Consider the following 22,439-nt stretch of genomic DNA (forward strand, 5'->3'; position numbering starts at 1 on the left):
CAATGGAACGGAAACTCGCTTTTCCTCTTTAAGTGTAGTCAAGTATTATCTATTACCAAGAACCTTTTATGCCTAATGATTACTAGAATGCATTATCACAGTTCTCTCACAATCTGTTAAGGATGAAGAAGAAATAGCGTCATGGAAGCTGCAGGCAATGCATTACTTTCAGGTACTAAGAAAATTGTAAATAGGGGCTAAATGTATGTACAGGGGTCATTAATAAGCAGACTACTGTGACGTCATGAAATGTTTTTCACGTTTTATCGTCCAGTTTGTTGAAAGTTTGTAAGAAGCCCCCCCAAATATTAATTCATTCCTCTGTACTTATCAAACTTCGCTCAAAAGCGGCCCACAGTATCCATTTACTTGTGTCTAATTATTGCACCTATCTGTTACAACAACAGACATCCTCAATTTAATTAGAAAGTGTCTTACGAGCACATCACAGTCATTTTTTAAAAACAGTCGTACATCTGTATTATTCAAAGTCGGCAAAAGCTAACAGTTACAATTAGTGCACAAATAACAATGGCTGCTTGTGCAGTTATTGGAGTCGAGAAAATATATGCATTTAACTACATATCTTTTTACAAATTAATGTATCATGTATATTCACAATGATCATCGAAAAAGGAAATAAACAATAGTAAAAAGTCCACATTTCTTTAAGCTTACGGGACGTGCTCATACAGCCATCTCTATAGTGAAATGGCAACTATGACGATACTAACGTGAGAATGACACAACGAGCCGTCCCCAAGTAGAGATAATCTCAGACCCATCTGGGAGTCGAACCCAGGCCCCTTCGGTTAGCAATCTACTGCGCTGAGAACGCATCTGCCGAGGCGGACCTGGTTAGGTCTTTGAAACCGCAACTGGCAGACCCCTTCCAGATGGTGCGGTGACCGATGTTCCGTGTTAATTAATCCCATTTTGGAAAATGTTAACTCTCAAGTAAGTTGCCTTCTTGCTAAATTGGGATATTCACTTCCAGACTGCACACAAAAACTTCCAAGAGGCTACGATTTAAATTCATTTCGAAGTTCTGTTAGCTCCTCCAACTATACTGTCAGCAACTGGTCTGTTACAAACGTATCGGATAGGACTGTGGGCCCAGTCATACTAAAACGAAGGTTCTGGAGATTTATCCTCGAATTGTTGAAGGTTTTAGAGGTGTACTACGAATAATTTTATCTACATCCAACTCATTTTCTTTCACGAAAGCATTCACACAAGAAAACATCTCGCAGTCACTCTTCTCAGTCTGGGGTTTCCAAAGTCCAAGTTTTCTATTTAAACGCAGGCACTTCCTCGCTTAGAGAGATGATATCACTACTTCAAGTGTTACGTGAAGATCATGCAGTGTCTAAGAAATGTGGTCCAAGAAGCACAATATTAGAAGCCATTTTTCTTCCAGAAACATAGCCGTGAGTGTAGCGCTGCTATTCAATAGGAGAAGACGAATGTCATCCCTCAGCTTCACTACGTAAAGAAGTACCTTACCACGAGACAACCTACGTGCCTGCGTATGGGATAGAAGTGAATTAAGAGTAGTATACATCTCCTCAAAAAGCATGGTATGGAAAATAGCCTACAGTTTAAAGCTCGTCCTTTCACAAAATTTGCAACACTGACGCCATCGTTCACGACTTTGCATTCCGGTTGTACTACTTTAGAAGTTAATGCCTCCCTGTGTATCATTCAAAGTGTGAATTTTGCAGAAGAAGAAACAGCACACACTCTTGCCATGAATCCTTTTTAGTTACAGTAAATGCGGTCACTCCGTCTGTACATATACCAACACAATGTGCCCACGACTATTTGTTGTCAATAAAAAAGGAATTCACAAGTAAAAAAATATCATCGCCTGCAGCCCTCCCTTAAAGAGCTTTACAAAACAGATAGTCCTCCTGTATTTAATTTTCCTATCAGTGGTATACAAAGACAAGGAGTTGGGAAAGAGTTCCGATATCAGTACCGGCAAAAGTTGTAGGACGAATTTTGGGCTATAATCAAGACGTGACAGCAATTTAAGTCAGTGACTACTGCAGCAATACGACGAATCACGGTATCATATGACAGTAGAATCGACTTCAGACTAGAGCAAAAACTTTCTCCGTACATGATTTCACACTTTTTGACGACTGCGGGAAGGAGTAATTTCTGGGCATAAATTTGTGGTGATTTCGATTTTGTAGTTAACCAAGAAACCTCTAGGGATGTTCTTAAGGTTTTCTTAAGAAATGATATCAGTTTTTTTTGTTGAGAAATCTGATATTTTCTTTTACTTGTTGCTCAAGAAGCTTAAGGAATTCGATTCTCTACACATCTCATCTTAAACCACTGGACTGATATCAGCCAAACTTGGTACACATATCACATACTGTCTGGAGCGGACCACTATGGGGGCAAAATCATCTAATCTCATAGGAGTTGGTGTTAGAGTTAAAAAGAAGCGTAGCTCATGACGCGCAAGAAATTAGAATTTACTCATCATGCAGTACTTGAGAATAAGAGCAGTTACTGACTTGCACTCAAGTTTACGAGTAATTTCAAACCTTAACGAGACTTTTTCTCGGTTAAACCCTGACAAAATCATGAAAGGAAGAAAGTTCATCGCTTACTGTATTTTAGGTGTTCAGGCAGTGAAACTGCCACATCAGGGTTACACCATATATTGTTCGAGTGTTGAAATCAAAAATAAGGAAACGAATGTCAGAGTTTAACTTGTGGTTGAGACGGTAAGAGCAGTTATACATTTTGAGGCGTAATCAGAAGGAGATAAGACACGCGGGTGCTTTCAAAATCACTCAGTTATTGAGCCGAATCGATTTAGATACTCTTAGAAAACTTCAGTCAAGGATTTGGACCCCGATTCTCCAGAATAATAGACTCATGTCCTATACACCATCACCAAATTTACCAACATTATCAGAGTTTCAAGGAAAAAGTGACAGAAACCGATTTTCACAATCAAATATATCTTACTGGAAATAATTCCACTTGTATCAGGATATTTATCAGCAAGTACATCACATGGCTCAACTGGTGGATTGTAAAAGCTTAAATCGTGAGATTCGAAGCGACACTACGTGATTAAATCTTGCATGAGATACAGAGGAGAGACAAAGAAATCTAATTATTATTTACTGCCTGTTCCATATATGATTACAGCGTTCTTCTAAGAGCTAATTTCAAGACTTTAATATCTTTAGACTTACCATGTACTGGTGGGCGACCGGGTTCATCACAGGCTGAAATCACAAAGAAAACGCATATCAGTAACAGTACAGCAAGTGTAGTAATACATACAAAATTATTCCTATTAATTTGTCTTTGGTGGAAGTAACTGAAATATTTCTTTTCTAGAATCAGGCAGGAGAGTAAATTGTCTAGATTCCTTCAGTTTTGAATTATTCTTACAGTGCTCCTAAATTTGTTATCTCTATTCTCGAAGTGATTTAAGTTTTGTACGCTATGGCAACTTCTGAAGAACAACCACTCACGGCAGTTATTCAGTTTCAGAGCCAAGAAATCCAGATTTTGCTAGCAAGCATTACCAGACCGGCGGAAGCACAGAAGGCAAGCGAGAGTGAAGTACAGAATTCTGCGGCCAGGTGCTGCCTTCTCCCTTCCACTCTTCTGATGGAAGAACAAAAGGAAGGTTAGAAGCACCGTATCCAGCTCGAAAATCATTTGACACCCTATAAAACCACTTTCATTTTTTTCCCTTGGGTATCAGTGGTTTAGGTGGTGTAGAAAACTGTTATCTCGAGTACAGCCCCAAACCCAGCTCTATGAGGATGTCGTTCAGAAGTAAGATGAATTTTTGGAATCTCACATTCATGTAGCTCCTGCTAGTTTCAATTTTTTTCGTACGCGTTGTCATAGTAACACGCCTTACAAGGAATGGATCGCTGAACTCAAAGGCATGACTGGTTACTGTAAATTTAGCAGCACCTGTGGAACTTCTTTTCACGACGAAATACTTCGTGATGCCATTATACAGAACCTGGTAGGCAACAGAATACGGGCTGAGATTCCAAATGATCGCCGTCCTTGTTTGTTATGTACATAAAGTAATTGAAGCTCATCAAGTACAAGATGTCGCGAAACTTTACTTTCATGTGATTGTTGTTGTAACACTCACCACGGTTAGTTCTCAGCGGGCTCTGCCCCGTGTAGCTCATTTTGACAACAGCTACAGCAAAAGGTTTGCAGGGCATAAGGAACTCTGCCACTTACACTCCAAACTCACGCACTCCGAAATCTTGTGTCAAGTGCTATATCACGAATGATCGACAGGAGAACTCAAACTGATTCCATTTTTCTAGGTTTCCAGAAGGCTTTTTACAACGTTCCTCACAAAAGACATCAAATGAAGACTGTATTCGTGGTTTCGTCTCAGAAAGGTCATTGTTCGTAGAAACCGGCTGAAAGTCATCCAGTAAAACAGAAATGATGACTGGCGTTCCCCGAAGACATGGTACAAGGCCTCTGCTGTTCCTAATAAATGTAAACGGCTTAGGAGACAATCTGAGCAGCCCTCGTAGATTGTTTGCAAATCATGCTGTCATTTACCCTCTAGTAAGGGCGTTAAAAGATCAAAGCTATTGCAAATAACTTAGACACGATATCTGCATGGTGGGAAAAGTGGCAACGACTCTAAATAAGGTAATGTGTGCGGTCATTCATCACGTAAGCAATAAAAAGAATTCGTTACATTTTGTTTACAACGTAGATTTAAAAAAATCTAAAGACTGTCGATTCAACTATTCACGAAAATTCAATTGGCAGCATTCTCCTCCTCTGAATAGAAAAAGATTTTATTGACGTCTATCTACATAGGAAGAAATGGTTAACATAAAATATCAAGATTTGGTATGGAAAAATTTATGTTTTCGTTTTTGCCACGTTCTGTTAGAAAGCTGAACGGTAGAAAAAACAGTCTGAACGTGGTTCGATGAACCATCTGCCAGGCACTTATTGCAGAGTACTCATGTAGATGCAGATAGCAAACACTGCTTTTTCTGCCAAGTGAAAATCGTCACTGTCACAAGTTAGGACACAGACAATTAGTATGTCTGCAAAAGTAGTGTAAAGCAAATTCTGTTTCACTTCAATCTAGATTTGAGCAAATGGAGATTGATGGGATCTCCCAATGTGAATCCTTACCCACTCCTCCTGGAAACTCTCACATGAACCGTAGACGCAAGTGCACGAACTGAAAAGGGACATGCTCTGTGCAAAACTTCGATAAATCAGTGCAGCTCTCTTCACATGGAAAGAAAGCTATAGGCTCTCTCTCGCAAAACAAATGAAAGTAGCCTTTCGCAAGCAAGAACTGACAGTCATATTCAGAGAAAAAATCTCAAGCTATTCCAATCTTTACAGATTGGAAACCATTCTGTACCATTCTAACCTGATACTGGTGCTTCAGTCACGTTGATTAATCCAACTATCTACGAGTAACTTTGACACTGTCAGTTGTAAAAATACGTCTGCGCTTCACAGTCTGCAACGGCGAAAGTGTTTCTGTTCTTGGGACGTGCACACTGCACGAAAATATCTAAAAACGACTCCATCAATGTCATTCACAGTAATTCAATCACGCTCGAGTCCCTATATTTTTGGCACGGTTACACTGGATTTGTATGGAAAACATATCAAGGAAAAGGTGCAAGCCCTTGATACGCAAGTTTCCCACGCCAGCATTCATCAAATGTGTGAAAAATATGGATATTTGTTCGATGGCACACAGAGATGCAAAGAATTTTTAAGCGCACATTACGCACGAAGACAATTCTCAAACCATGTGTTATCGAGTACGTCCGTGCATCACGCCATGAAGTGATTTCTGAGATCGACAGATGAGAACAAATTGGGGTCTTGAAGTCTATTTCTGCCGGTCAATGGACATCATCTCTGGTTATCACAAAAAAAGTAAAATCAAACTTCGTGCCGACTTCAAAACAGCAGCTATTGATCCTTTCCTGCTTCCATGTACTGAGCTTCTTTATCGCCTGGTAGGTGGATTTCTCAAATTGATTTAGCCGATGCTTACTTTCAACTACCCCTGGATGAGGAAACCGAAATATTTATGGTGCTTAGTGCGTAAGTCGGCTAGTAGCAATAGCAGCAACCTTCCCTTCGGAACCGAATCTGCTCCTACGTTATTTCAACGCGTTCTTGAACATGTCATGTTGAATGTTACGTCATGTTCAAATTATTTGGATAACACTGCGTACGAACAAACACCGGAACAGCATCTCATAAATTTGGACTTTTTTTTTTCAAGTTTTAAGCGACGCAGGGCTTATGCGTAGTTTACTCAGTGAAGCCCACGGCGCTGGTCCCTCGATTAAACATCACGGCCGGCCGGTGTGGCCGTGCGGTTCTAGGCGCTTCAGTCTGGAACCGCGTGACCGCTACGGTCGCAGATTCGAATCCTGCCTCGGGCATGGACGTGTGTGATGTCCTTAGGTTAGGTAGGTTTAAGTAGTTCTAAGTTCTAGGGGACTGATGACCACAGATGTTAAGTCCCATAGTGCTCAGAGCCATTTGAACCAAGCCAAACATCACGAAGTCATCGGAAGATCACCTTGTAACGTTAAAAGCCATACGATTTTTTGTGTATAAACTCAACCGGGAGAGGAAAGGCTGGGTTGCGCAACGCGCAGCTGACGGGTGAAGCGGCTGTGTGAAGTGAGTGAGATCTGAGCCGAAAGTAAAGTTGTAACAGCCGAGCTACAGACGGCTATGCAGGGGCTTCCAAGAAATCCCGCGTCGTATGTTCACTACAGAGCAGAGCGCTAGCAGGCAGCGTGCTTTCGTGGTGAGTTTCTGAGAGTATCAAATACTAAGATGCACATATTCTCAAAAGGTAGACAAAATACCGTCATAAAATCCCAATAACGTTATCACTACCGATGTATTATAAAGAAGTTACAGTGTTGTTGAAGTTACATATATGTCACGACTACACCCTTTTCACAAACAAATGAAATGCCATATAATGGAGAATGAAGATAGCCATAGGAAGAACCTATATGACATAGTATTACACAAAAAGTGGAATTAATTACAAACAATAAACATCCCACTGAAATGATTGGGTACCAAAACGGAAATGTAAGACACCATTACATAACAAATTCGCCTCTGCATAAATAGTTAATAATAGTGTCGTTTATTCGTGTATCAGTAGGACATTCTAATGTTTTTGTCACCTCGCTGAAGCAGTAACAAATGACATGTAAATTAAATTGTGAACTTGACTAGGTTTTTACCAGATACGACTCCTAGTTTAAAATACTTATCCGAACTAAACCAACAAACACTTTTCCATTTTTATGACCAAGAGGCAATACATTAACACAACCCAAATTCAATTACAGTAGATTTTCAAAAATGCCTCCATTGACACGTAAACAAAGGTTAAACCGTCGGATCATGTTCTGTCTGACACGGGCAAAAACCCCAGGATTATCCTGAATTGTTCCTTCTGCTGCTACTACCCGGGCAACCAGATCCTCTTCTGATGAAACAGGAGTTAAAAAAGTCCAGAGGGGAAATATCTGGGGATCGAGCAGGCCATGGTACAGGATCACCTCTGCCAATCCACTTTTCTTGGAATCGTCGGTCCAGGAATCGACGCACATGACAACTGAAATGTGCCAGCGCCCCGTCATGTTGGAACTACATGCGTGGTCTTGTAGGGATCGGGACGTCTTCCAGCAATTCTGGCAATGCTCTGGCGAGAAAATTTTAATAGTGCCTGCCATTTAATGGCCTAGGTATTAGATACTGCCCAATTAAACAGTCCCCAACAACACCGACCCACACATTAACGAAGAACCGCACTTGATGAGCGCTAGTAACTGAGGCATGTGGGTTACCCTCACTCCAAACATCCGAAATGTGCATGTTGAGGACTCCATCACGCCCGAATGTTGCTTCATCGGTAAATAACACAGAGAATGGAAATGTAGGATACATTTCACACAGTTCCAGGTACCACCGTTAAAACTCTGCTCTGGGTGGATAATCAACAGGTTTCAGGTTGTGGACACGCTGTACGTGAAATGGACGTAAAAATTGTTCTCGAAGAACTGTTCTTACATTCGTCTGATTCGTCCCCATGTTACGTGCGCACGAGTGCTGATTGAAGGAGCCCGCTCCACATGCTGCAAGACAGCTTCCTCAAATTGCAGCGTTCTTACCGAGCGACGGCGTCCCTGTCCAGGTAATCTGCTAAATGACCCGGTCTCACGCAGATGTTGGTACACAGCAGCAAAGGTCGTATGATGCGGGATACGGCGATTAGGATATTGTTGTTGACAAACCAGCTGTGCAGCTCGTCCGTTGTGGTGCGCTACATACTATGCACCAATCATGTCAGCGTACTCACTCCACGAGTATCGCTCCATTAGTAAACACAGACAATACACTACTACACTGGTGGACAGCAGTTGCCTACAACTGAAGAGCTTAATATGGCTTCCAGAAAAAAATGACATTAGGGAAAAATATTTGTTTTGATGTCACTTACAACCTCCCAGAGTTTATCGGTTTAAATACTTTTCACCCTGTACATTCAGAAAGTTGTAAATAACTTCGAATGGGTGTATCAACGTGAGCTAACGTGACTAAAATTTTTCGTTTTTAAATAAACCTTTTTTAAAGAACGTAAAATCCGCATTACGTTGAGTTTTGGGTTATTATAGAAAACGGGAAAAGCGATCAGTGCTATTTTAATAAGAATGCTGACAGAAACAAACAACATACAAAAGGCGTAAGAATTGGTACAGCATTCCTCAGACAATACTGTATCTATCACCAAGTGGTGTGGTCTGTTCGATGGTACTTATGTGTGTACATGAACAGCGCAAGACTTTTCCCATCTGGTCTATATGGTAGTTTCCCCTTAGCGTCTTCGGACATCAGTTGTATTACAGAATGGCATCGTCCCTAGTCTGGAAGTTTATACGAAGTGCAGTGCTCCATTTGCTTTAAAAGATTGAGAACGGTAAGAGCCACAATGAATTTGTGGCATAATATAAGGAGAAAACTTTGAACTTAACAGTTCATTTATACTTTGCAATAAAAACAAAAAGCAGCTGATCAGGTTCAAATGGTTCAAATGGCTCTGAGCACTATGGGACTCAACTGCTGTGGTCATTAGTCCCCTAGAACTTACAACTACTTAAACCTAACTAACCTAAGGACATCACACACATCCATGCCCGAGGCAGGATTCGAACCTGCGACCGTAGCAGTTGCACGGTTCCGGACTGCGTGCCTAGAACCGCGAGACGACCGCGGCCGGCGCAGCTGATCAGCTGCCTGTGTCTACACAACATGCCTTTATTTGCTTGTAGCTCTTGGAAACAGACAAATTAATACGAAAAATACAGTTCTTCAACCTCAGTATTCACTCTTTAGCGCTGCCTATTCGTAATGTCCCAATAGTGTTATAATTCCTGTTTTCTGAGCAGAGTTTAAAACAATTAGTATCAATAGGAAATACTGATGATTTTTTGCAGTAATCAACCACTTATCACTTTTCGAGAAAAGCAGCAAACGTTGGACGGACTAAGTTTCCTTTTATTAGTCTATTTAATTTAATATTTTGATTCTACGTATCTTAACACTAAGACAGTAAAAAGTTTTCAATCTTTGTTAGATTTCTACGTTTAATACAGGAAATATCAGAGATAAAAATCCGAAAATCGGTTATTCCAAAAACCGGTAATTTGAGCGGTTTTAATAGTCCGATTAAACTGGCGTTGGAAAAACCGAAAACCCGAAAATCGATTATTTCAGTGGTAACCCTTATCCTTACCGGAAATCGAACCTGGGGTCAGGAGATCGAGGTGGTTCGGGTTTGACAAGCAGATAGAATGGAGGACTGCCCACGGCACGCATGCATAGACAATAAGGCGGCACCACGCCAGAAATTTAGCTCGCCTTGACCTGACGGTCCTTGGCAAAGCATCCACACCGATTTTTGCTGGTCCTTTCTGGAACACGCGATAGCTGATTATTGTCGATGCATATAGTTGATATCCATTAGTCATTCCAGTGAATCAGACAACCAGCCCTATAAAATCACTCGCTTCTGTCTTTTATTCATGACGTTTGCTACGAACAACTGTTTCAAAAATTGATTCACCGTTTTCTTCATAGGAACTTCAACAACTTACCTACAAAATAGGTTCTTCATATCCCAACGGCGAGATTCTCTCCTCAACTGAAAGCTGAAGTCTAACGTTTCGTTGCATTTTCAATGGTTAGATGTCTAAATTCATGCTTTTTCCTCGAAGGGGAACACTTTGTTGTCCCTTGGCACCTATTACACTCTGCCTGGTCACAACGTTTTCTCGGCAACATTATGGCATGGTCGTCGCCACTCTGATCCATCCATTTCACCCTAGACAGCCTGCTTTAGACGCCAACTGTGCAACGAAGTTCCACGCCGGGAATCTGGCACTGTCGCTCTGTCGACTAACCGAGCTAATGACATTGTTAGCGGGAAAATAGGGCCAAGTGACGGCACTAAACTTTTCGTCTTCATGATTATTTTGATCTTGCCACACATTTTCATGTTTCAAAACGCTGCTTGCATCCCAGCCTGCTGTCCCCTTGTCGGTGCTTGACGTTCGGGCGCATGAGTCGTGAAACGACACTGCCATGGAGCTCGACAAAGGCCCGCCTACGCAGCTGCTGCCGCTACCGCATTCACTGCCACAGCACAGTCACGGACATTCAGCCTGTATCAGCCGTATATCCTTCAGCGTCTGCACCACCGCCACTGTTGCTCCCACCTGTGTCGCTGGATAGACGTCCTATCTCCGGTATTTTGGCAGACATTCCCGTGATTTGCAAAGCAAATGTCAGGACGCAGGTTCGTAGGCACCATCTGGCACTGGCTCGCATTCAATTCCATGGGTAGCAGCAAAACCCAAACCTCCATCACGTCGTCGTCCACACCCACGCTGTCCGACAACGGTTTGCAGTTCTGGGGTTGAGGAATGCGATATAAAAAAAAATGGTTCAAATGGCTCTGAGCACTATGGGACTTAACTTCTGAGGTCATCAGTTCCCTAGAACTTAGAACTACTTAAAACTTACTAACCTAAGGACATCACACACATCCATGCCCGAGGAAGGATTCGAACCTGCGACCGTAGCGGTAGCGCGGTTCCAGACTGAAGCGCCTAGAACCGCTCGGCCACTCCAGCCGGCGAATGCGATATCCATTGTGTCTTCGTAGACCACACACGGCGCGTCGCGCGCCGCTCACATCCCCGCAGACGAGACATTTACTTCGGCCGCCGCGAACCGATGTTTTATGAGGGCACGCCGTACGTCGCACGTGGCGCTACACACACCACCAGCGGCCGCCGAATTCGCATCACCTCAACTCACTGTCTGCAGTCGTGATTGGAACGCGCGTCTTTTTAGGCCACCGTAATAAGAGTTCCGCTTCAGAATGCTCTCAGAAAATGCCGAGCTTTCGGAAGAGATGAAGTGAGACATTATGAGCCCAGCACGGTGCTGTTGCTACTTCCACTGTCAGTGAATATTGTAAATCCGGTGCTGGTGGAAAAGAAAGACACTGCGAAGGGACTCAAGGACACAGTTATTTTTATTCAATACTTTTAAAATTTTAAATAAATACATTTATGTTTTAGTTATTCCTCAGTGTTCTGTGTGTTCATTCACATCGATATACACACCAGGAAGAAAAAAACCAATAATTTGTTTTAATTAGCTTCTCCCGAACTTTATCACTTATTTGGCACTCCCCTTGCTATACAGTTACATACTTACATACACGAAAAACGCTTTTTATTGCTTAGTACCTATTTCTTTGTGTTTTCAGCAGTCTTATGCTGAAGAATCTTACAACTTTTGTGATACGTAAATATGTTGTCATGCTAGTGTTCATGCAGCTCAGGTTAATGTAGAAATTTGTTACTACTGAAGTTAGTTCAAATACTGCCAATCGAGATTCTCCCGTTACTATTTTTGGAAACAGAACTGATTATCAAACGCTCTTGTCTGAAACATTTTGGTCATTCACATGCAAAAATGTCAAATGTGTCGCAGTCAGACGTGTAAAGGGTGTCCTATTTATCTTGACTACCACAAATAAATTTTTGTCCAGAAGCAAAGCAAATAACAAATTCGTACAGCGAATGTTATTTAGCTGCCACTAGAACATTAACTGAAACTTTGCTAGTTACGAAGAAACTAATAGTTGTACACTTTATTTTTTTTTTAAACAGCACCCTATATTTTTGTTGTTCGGTAATCCACTTCCTACCCTCAGAACCTGTACAAAAATGTGTTACAGTATACAGTTCATGTAACCACACCGTTATTAGAAACATTCAACTGAAGACGGTTCATCAAACGATCATTGTGTATCCATCTGATTACCTACAGCTGCATCAAGTGCAGAACTTACAATACCCCACGTACTTACGTAATAGAGTCGATCGTCATCACGGAGATTCCCCTTGATGGCCGCATATTTGCTTTCTAGTCCAGGCTAGCGAAACCTGCAGCGAATCTTTTAAACATATCAGGGAAATGAAAATGCATTTAATATGGCATCTGCCGTGATATATTTACAAGTTTATCGCCGTGAATTACTGTTACATTCTAACTTTCAGTTCCTACACACCTACTGGGTTCATCATTATCTCTCCATAGGAGTGGCGTTCAATATGTAATGAAACATTTTTTCTTCGGCCAATTTCGTTTGAAAAACTGCGGGATTTGTTGTGGGACTTCGTGGAATATTTCCGCTTCAATCCCTACAGTTTTATCGAGTCCAGATAGGAGGCGGCGCTATATGTAGCCATCAAAATGGTGTCTGTTACGGGCGTGCGTTCCAAGCAGAGACCTGTCATTGAGTTTCTTTCGGCGGAAAATCAAAGCACCACAGAAATTCATAGATACTTGCAGAATTTCTACTGAGATCTGACAGTAAACAAAATCACTGCGTGTCGTTAGGCGAGGTGTCTGTGCCGGCCGCTGTGACTAGGAGCTTCAGTCCGGAACCGCGCTGCTGCTACGGTCGCAGGTTCGAATCCTGCCTCGGGCACGGATGTGTGTGATGTCGTTAGGTTAGTTAAGTTGAAATAGTTCTAAGTCTAGGGGACTGATGACCTCAGATGTTAAGTCCCATAGTGCTTAGAAGCATTTTTGAGGCGTCGTCATAATCGCAAGGAGACTTCGCAAACCTGTCTGCTCTTCTACATGCCAGCTGGTCGCACACAGATGTGACTTTTGCAATGTTCATCGTGTTCGTTGCCACTAAAATGCAAATGAACTTCTCCATGACTCCATGACAATGCAAGGCCTCACAGAAGTCTGCGCACCAGAGAGCAGATCACAAAACTTCATTGGACTGTTCTTCCTCATCCGCCATACAGTCCCGATGTCGCACCTTCGGCCTTCCATCTGTTTAGCCCATTGAAGGAAGCATTACGCGGGAAGCAGTACTTCCATGCTGAGGAGTTTACTGAAGCACCATCACGTTGGCTTCGACGTGGTAACATGTGAGCATACACGTCCTTCCAGTAAGGTGGCGCAAGGCCGTCACATTTAACGGAGATTACGTTGAAAGCTAAGGGAGGGAATAACATGGTGTATTGGAATCTTGATTAAAACCAAATTGCTTTCAGAAAAAATGTGTTGCATTACTTACTGAACACTCCTGCTATATTGTGCATCAAAGTTAAAGGATCACTGTTTCGAGATGCTGAAATTCTCTCTCATTGCAAAGTAGAAGTTTGAGACTTTATTCTCCCGGCGGGGTCAGGGATTTTCTCTGCCTCGTGATGACTGGGTGTTGTGTGCTGTCCTTAGGTTAGTTAGGTTTAAGTAGTTCTAAGTTATAGGGGACTGATGACCATACAGCCATTTGAACCATTTTTTGAGACTTGATTCAAAGTTGCCTACAACCTCCCTCTTAATTGTGTAAACTTCATGTGAGATCTAAAATGGGTTAATGATGTAACACTGGCACGAAATATCACAATTCTGCCCAAGCCCGCCCTGGCTGTGTCACACGATGAGATGGTCGTCATACCGCGCTCTTACCCACATTTCGTCCCTTACTTTGACGCCTGTCCTAAGGAAATCAGAACCACGACGTTCTGCGTAGAAATCACGCCGTTTCCCTATGAGCGACCGAGAAAAACATTTCAGTTACGCCGCCGCCGCTACTCAAGATCGACACGGAATGGCCACAGAAGGTAGCAAAAGGGCGTCAGTGAAACCGCCCCTGTCCTTGGGGCGATGATTGCCACACATTTTGCAGTCGAAAACGACACTTCACAGAGCAGTGAGCTACAGGACGACGTTCTTGACTACCTTTCAACTGCTGACACGACACCCCTGGGATGATTCAGCCCTTCTCTAACGACATTGTAGTCTAACAGTCCTGTTAACATGATTGTTCCCCCCTGAAGTGCAGTGAGCCAGATGTTTTTGCTTTGGTGTATAGGGTGAAATCGCTAAGGTACATGTGAAGAAACTTGAACTTGAATCGAAGCAGAAAAGGTGCTTAAGTTTTTCAGCCCTCCTGTTTTGCACCATCCTGTGACCTGATTAGGGAGGGAAGCGACAGTGACACATGCACGAATAAAATGACAAAGCGCCCATCTAAGAACACCTATTTCGCAACATTATCGATGCCATCTGCCCGCCTCTGCTGAGCATTTTAAAAATGAACCTGCACAAAGACAAACTGTGTCACGAGTCCTAGGTGCCTGAAGGCAGGCAACCCCTTACACATTCTGCATGCCTCCTTCCAGTCGCAAGAGCAGCAGTGTAGCTTGCCTGCAGGCACCTAGGACTTCCGTCACGATCTGTCCGTGTGCATTACATTTTTAAAGTACTCAACAAAGGCGGGCAAATGACACCGACTGTGTTGCCGAACTGTGTGGTCTTACAGCAGTGGTCTTCACACTGGCCCGAATTAAGTATTTGTGCGGCCCGCGGTCCTCAGTCGCATTTTATAACAGTAGCCTACGCATTTAGGAGCTAACACTCGAAACAAAACAAAAAAGTCAACTAACGTTAAGAACTTCTTAAGCGAGTAGTTTTCCTCCTCAGATCAAACAAAGTACTTACAGACATAGTAACATTTTAAGATGTGCTTAATTTTAATTGACGCTGGTTAGTTGGGCCGTGAGCAAAGTAAAACTAGCTGCCTGCCTCAGGGGGAGAGGAGTAACTGGCACGGCTGCTACGGGGTTACGAGATGTTGGAGAGGGAATGTTGTATTTTTTGTCTTCCATTACTAACAACTCACCGGCGTTTGTGACGTGTACCGACGAGCTACTACTGTGCAAATTTTGACATGGGTCGAACACAGATTCGTGAGGCTGCATTATAGAGACGGCCAACTTCAACTGTAGTATCTATCTGTAGCAAATAACAATAAATTAATTGAGGCTGTTGTAATACAATGCACTGAATAGAGGATCACTGGGATATCATTTATCAAAAACTTTATGAGGATGACTACTGTTATTAATCCAAGTCATTCGAACACACGGTGAAACCAAAAACGTTTCACAACTTAACTTCAGTGTCGCAACTGTTAAATTGTTCAGATTGGCAGCCGTCTAAAACAGACAACAATCAACACAAACTGTTCCAAATGGTACCTGTGGTATCATTTATCGAAACAAACCCACGGACGTCAAAGTTGATAACGGAATTGCAAGCTTCTGTCAAGGCGCGGAGATCTGTCGTGCAGGATCCAGCAGGCCCAATGGTGCATGTCCGCTGAGCCACGCTTCCGGCTACATCATACCATGAGCGCCCTCTACCGCTGTATTATAGGATGGCCGGCTGCAGCCACAGAACCCACTGCCACTAGGAGCCTCTTCCGTTACGTGATGCAAGGCAACGACACCTACTTGCTGCTCAGACATCATCGTTTTTACCTTAGTTCAGAGAGCCTAATCCTTGTCGACATTTACAGATGGACTCTATTTCTTGATTCATCGTTTGTAGGGAGTCTTCGTTCACTTTGAGAAATAAAAGGCAAGTACATCTCCTGCTTACTGTGTTAACTTGTTCGCTAATTATTTATGCTCCTACCCAGCTTTCCCACGATTACAGTTGCCACAAGACTCGGCATACGAAATCATACACAACAGTACTGACATGTAGCACACAGTACTTCGGGGCTGTATTCTCGCGTGCCTACTGTAGAACAATACTGTCAATAACAAAAGTGACCAATAATTATAGAAGCGCAAATTCCGAGCTCCCTTCCAATTACAGAGACTTGTGAGGCCGAAGTTTTATTCAAAATTTTTCTCGGCGTGTTGCCACCACGTTAATGGCTTAGCACGGACAGAGAAGTTTACCCAACGTGTTGTGGATGTTATCTGCAACTACAGTGCGATTAATATTATATGGCACTTGGCATGTGTTGCCTGTACCTGAATGGAACAATCACATCTAGTAGTGTAGCGCACGAACTGCTAGACATGCTCTCTGTCACAATTGTCAGTGTGCCGTTACAGGCGGAAATGCACTGCGTCCGTTTCGTCGGCTGGCAGGCAGAGAGTAATTTTAATGGCACTGTAAGGAGAATACTGTCTCACCTGATCGTCGAAGATTCTGCATTTGGAAGAAACAATATGGATTCACATACTTGAATAGGTAATGGACGAGAAAGCCAAAGAACTACATACACGACACATTAATGAAGTAATTTTTATACTTAAATTTACCGGCAAGGAATAAATACTTATCATTTACAGTACGTGACTCCGTCTTCGAATCAAAAATGTATTGGAGGAATTATAGCACGCTTGAGAAAGTTTGGCCGGTCACCTCAGGGACGAAACTGGAAGCAGGAGCAGATAGGTTTGTCTTTGCAGGGTGAGGTATTTGATACAGGGAATGTTTTCTTTTTTGTCTTCCAATGACGACAAAGCATGGGCGTGTGTGTCTCGTACTGATCAGCTGCTACGTTTCGGACGGAATAACGTGGATTCTTGAGTGTGCATTATAGAGTGTGTGAGTGTGTGTGTGTGTGTTGGGGCTTATGGGCAATCAACATCGAGGTCATCAGCACTCTGTGCATTATAGAGACCCTCATCTTCACATGCAGTACATATTTACAGCAACGAATATGAAATTAATTTAATGCCTTTGCAATATAACGCAGTGTCTCCTGTTCCATAATGGATTTGAATGTAAGTATAGTTACTGTTACTAATCAATTAATCTCCAGCTCACACAGACAATATAACAACACATCGTCAAGCAATTAGAGTGTCACAACTTTAGAATAGCTGCGGATGGCAGCAGTCTGAAAAAAGAGAACAGTGGAGACGAAAAGTTTCGAATGGGGCCGATTTTTAACAATCAGTACTTGAGAGCCAGCAACTACTATAGTACTTACTCTTGCTAGATTATTGGAGGCTCATAAACTTATTTATGAAGATTACTAATAAATAATCAGAACGATAAATTTGCAGTCTGAGGTGCAATTCTACAATGTCAGTATTGCCTCATGAGCAAACAAATTTGACGACTACTGTTACATGCATAATGGGGAACCGGCACATATTGCTGCCGATATAAGACGACGTCAAACGGGCCAATACGGTCCAAGATGCAGAGATCAAGCGGAGTCTGTATTTCGGCCTCCAACGACCATTGACCTCAATAGGCAAAAACTGCTAAATCTGCTAACAGACCGTACATGGGAATTATGTCCTCCCAGCATCTCCTACAAATATAAAATACTTATCGGATCAGTCCTCATCTCTGTCCAGCCCCCCGCGGTGGTCTCGCGGTTCTAGGCGCGCAGTCCGGAACCGTGCGACTGCTCCGGTCGCAGGTTCGAATCCTGCCTCGGGCATGGATGTGTGTGATGTCCTTAGGTTAGTTAGGTTTAAGTAGTTCTAAGTTCTAGGGGACTGATGACCACAGCAGTTGAGTCCCATAGTGCTCAGACCCATTTGAACCATTTCTTGTCCAGCCCCGGCACACGGTCGTGATCTGCCAAGAAGTTTAAACCAGCGCAAACACCGCAGTAAAGTGGTTCAAAAATGGTTCAAATGGCTCTGAGCACAATGTGATTCAACTGCTGTGGTCATCAGTCCCCTAGAACTTAGAACTACTTAAACCTAACTAACCTAAGGACATCACACACATCCATGCCCGAGGTAGGATTCGAACCTGCGACCGTAGCAGTCGCACGGTTCCGGACTGCGCGCCTAGCACCGCGAGACCACCGCGGCCGGCACAGTAAAGTGAAAAATGATTCTGGCAACGATCAATATATTTAAAAATTACAGTATATCGGTGGCACTAAAAAACGTGGCGCCCCTCGAGTGACGCCACCGAAGTTTGTGTTTCCACTCACAACTTCAGAAAATCCATCTGTGTGGCGTCTCTTTAGCTGCGTGTGCGAATCCTGCTTTACGTATAAAAATTCCGAGCTCACGTTCTACTACGAGCAAAGAGGAGTTGTACCGGCCTCTATGGTTTATTTCGCGGGATAACCACGAGGCTACATGATACATTTCGCGCAATAACCGCGAGGGTTGGCTCGGGGGAAGCCGAGAGGTAGTCTACTGCCACAGGAATAGGTTGCACGGGTGCTGCCAGTGCAATGTCGTAAACACCATAGAGGAAGAACAAGGGGCAAAAAAAACATTTCTATTCCTGTAACAATCTGTCACAGTTAAGTCGTCTGCTATCCCAGCAGCAGTTGACAGTGACGTGCGTCATTGATGCTTACTACGTCTGTATTTATACAGTGTCCGTACCTTCACAGTACAAGTCCTTGAGACATGCGTGCATCTAATAATTACATATTTCCATGTGTCGCAAAAAGCTGACGTCAATGCATAGTCACAGAATGTGAAATTATTTATGAATGATGTGAGTATCTAGCTTATGTCTCCGTCTCTCTATCTCAGGCGTCAACACCGCGGGTCTGCCAGCAGTTAGCTTTGTCGGGTAACAGGAACAAAATGCGATCACTCGTTCGAAACACTGTAAAAGGTATGAGTTTCGCGTTGGATTCGAGTTTCCGATTCGCTCAGCGACTACCCGATTGGCTCGTCCTAGACCACGCCCACTGACATCCCAAGAGCTGGATGTCGAGGACAAAGAGGGAGAAAGAGAGAGACAGACGCGAGACAGCGGCCAGCTGCTGCGCTCTGCAGGCGCCGGGAGGCAGTTCCAGGGATATGGCCGCCCTACAAAGCCAGCCTTCCCTTATCAGCCGCCGCTCCTCAGAATTTGTAAAGTAGGCTACCCACAGCGGTTGTAGATGTGAGCTATGACAATTATGGAGTTGTACACCACTCCACTTTTGTTTTATGTCGTGGCTGCAACTAACACTTAAACAACCAGCTTTCTGTCTGAGAAGGACAGAGCCAAAGAAATGTACTGAAATAATACATACCACGACATAGGATGAAACGGAAATACTAATTGCCACAAGAACTGTAAATAACTGTAACTGTAAATAACTTCTTGCTGATAAAACAATTAACTGATCTGCTCAGAATGCAAATCTGTCTCAACGTCTACGCAAGACATGTACAAGATGTGTTTACAAAGACGAATTCTCTGGAAGGTAAAGTTTCTGGTACAGTTCTTGCGACATTCTGACGCGTTAAGAGTGAAGTGTGACGTAAGCGAGTAGTAGCTCAGTACTTGTTCCACATCTTTTTGTGGTACAGTTCGGCGATCAGCATGTCTAAAAAATTTAGAGACATAAAAAGAGCCCTTCATGGTATTTTTCGACAAGATAAACTCTAGACTCGGTCACAGTGGTAGTACCATCGTCTTTACGCCAGAGACAAACATGGGTAGGGATAACAGGTTACACTCTAGTATTCTCGCAAATGGAGAGCTGTCACACTTTAAATATATAGTAACAATCAAATGTTCATCTCCGTTGGGCGACATATTTATTTAAAATATAATTAATGAGAAACTACGTATACCTCCGGCTACATGGATTCCAGTACATCATGTTATCGTCAAAATACAGTACACCCTCATCACAATTATTCATATCTTATTTTTTCAGGAACTGTAGTATATATTTCATAATAAAATTCCGTCATCGCTTGCACAGACATTTTTCTTGCTTTTTACCGGTTTAAAAAAAATTAATTTGTCAACTTCTGAAGCCTGCAAAATTAGGGATATTATAAGCCTTTAGATATTGGCTGTACATTTATGTAGATGTATAAGAGGTGTATTACATAATATTACTTAGTACTGGTGTAGCGGATGTCAGATGAAACTACAGCTTGATACGTACACAGTTGTGAGTCATTTACTGTAAATTATCAATCTGTATATCTGCGTTTACAATAATCACAACATGCACAATTCTGGACATGTCTTGGCATGCGAGGAAGATACTGACATCTGCGAAATCAAAATTTATTACACACACAATCTATTGGTTATGACCTGTAGATTAAAACTGAAGAAACTGCAAAAAGGTGGGAATTTAAGGACATGGGATCTGGATAAGCTGAAAGAACCAGAGGTTGTACAGAGGTTCAAGGAGAGCATAAGGGAACAATTGACAGGAATGGGGGAAAGAAACACAGTAGAAGAAGAATGGGTAGCTCTGAGGGATGAAGTAGTAAAGGCAGCAGAGGATAAAGTGGGTGAAAAGACGAGGGCTGGTAGAAATCCTTGGGTAACAGAAGAAATATTGAATTTAATTGATTAAAGGAGAAAATTTAAAAATGCAGTAAATGAAGCAGGCAGAAAGGAATACAAACGTCTCAAAAATGAGATCGACAGGAAGTGCAAAATGGCTAAGCAGGGATGGCTAGAGGACAAATGTAAGGATGTAGAAGCTAATCTCACTAGGGGTAACATAGATACTGCCTACACGAAAATTAAAGAGACCTTTGGAGAAAAGAGAACCACTTGTATGAATATCAAGAACTTAGATGGCAACCCAGTTCTAAGCAAAGAAGGGAAGGCAGAAAGGTGGAAGGAATATATATAGGGTTTATACAAAGGCGATGTACTTGAGGACAATATTATGTAAATGGAAGAGGATGTAGATGAAGACGAAATGGGAGATAAGATGCTGCGTGAAGAGTTTGACAGAGCACTGAAAGACCTGAGTCGAAACAAGGCCCCCAGAGTAGACAACATTCCATTGGAACTACTGACGGCCTTAGGAGAATATAATAATTCCAATCCCAAAGAAAGCAGGTGCTGACAGATGTGAAAATTACCGAACTATCAGTTTAATAAGTCACAGCTGCAAAATACTAAAGCGAATTCTTTACAGACGAATGGAAAAACTGGTAGACGCGGACCTCGGGAGGATCAGTTTGGATTCCGCAGAAATATGGGAACACGTGAGGCAATATTGACCTTACGACTTATCTTAGAAGAAAGATTAAGAAAAGGCAAACCTACGTTTCTAGCATTTGCAGACTTGTAAGAAGCTTTTGACAATGTTGACTGGAATACTCTCTTTCAAATTCTGAAGGTGGCAGGGGTAAAATACAGGGAGCGAAAGGCTATTTACAATTTGTACAGAAACCAGATGGCAGTTATAAGGGTAGAGAGGCATGAAAGGGAAGCAGTGGTTGGGAAAGGAGTGAGACAGGGTTGTAGCCTCTCCCCGATGTTATTCAATCTGTATATTGAGCAAGCAGTAAAGGAAACAAAAGAAAAATTCGGAGTAGGTATTAAAATTCATGGAGAAGAAGTAAAAACTTTGAGGTTCGCCAATGACATTGTAATTCTGTCAGAGACAGCAAAGGGCCTGGAAGAGCAGTTGAACGGAATGGGCAGTGTCTTGAAAGGAGGATATAAGATGAACATCAACAAAAGCAAAACGAGGATAATGGAATGTAGTCAAATTAAATCGGGTGATACTGAGGGAATTAGATTAGGAAATGAGACACTTAAAGTAGTAAAGGAGTTCTGCTATTTAGGAAGTAAAATAACTGATGATGGTCGAAGTAAAGAGGATATAAAATGTGGACTGGAAATCGCAAGGAAGCGTTTCTGAAGAAAAGAAATTTGTTAACATCGAATATAGATTTAAGTGTCAGGAAGTCGTTTCTGAAAATATTTGTATGGAGTGTAGCCATGTATGGAAGTGAAACGTGGACGATAAATAGTTTGGACAAGAAGAGAATAGAAGCTTTCGAAATGTGGTGCTACAGAAGAATGCTGAAGATTAGACGGGTAGATCACCTAACTAATGAGGACGTATTGAATAGGAGTTGGGAGGAGAGAAGTTTGTGGCACAGCTTAACTAGAAGAAGGGATCGGTTGGTAGGACATGTCCTGAGGCATCAAGGGATCACAAATTTAGCATTGGAGGGCAGCGTGGAGGGTAAAAATCGTAGAGGGAGACCAAGAGATGAATACAC

General features: G+C 42.5%; 1 protein-coding gene across 5 annotated transcripts in view; it reads right to left on the minus strand.

Moving 5' to 3' along the window:
- Positions 1 to 22,439, minus strand: part of LOC126299299 (filaggrin-2-like) — a 492,536-nt gene that overhangs the window by 150,413 nt on the left and 319,684 nt on the right. For all 5 annotated transcript variants that reach the window (XM_049991095.1, XM_049991094.1, XM_049991096.1 and 2 more), the window contains one exon: positions 3,225 to 3,257. In XM_049991095.1, the coding sequence (XP_049847052.1) occupies positions 3,225 to 3,257 (33 nt within the window). The remainder of the gene's footprint in view (positions 1 to 3,224; positions 3,258 to 22,439) is intronic.

Source organism: Schistocerca gregaria, chromosome X (genome assembly GCF_023897955.1).
Source record: "Schistocerca gregaria isolate iqSchGreg1 chromosome X, iqSchGreg1.2, whole genome shotgun sequence".
Lineage (NCBI taxonomy): Eukaryota > Metazoa > Arthropoda > Insecta > Orthoptera > Acrididae > Schistocerca > Schistocerca gregaria.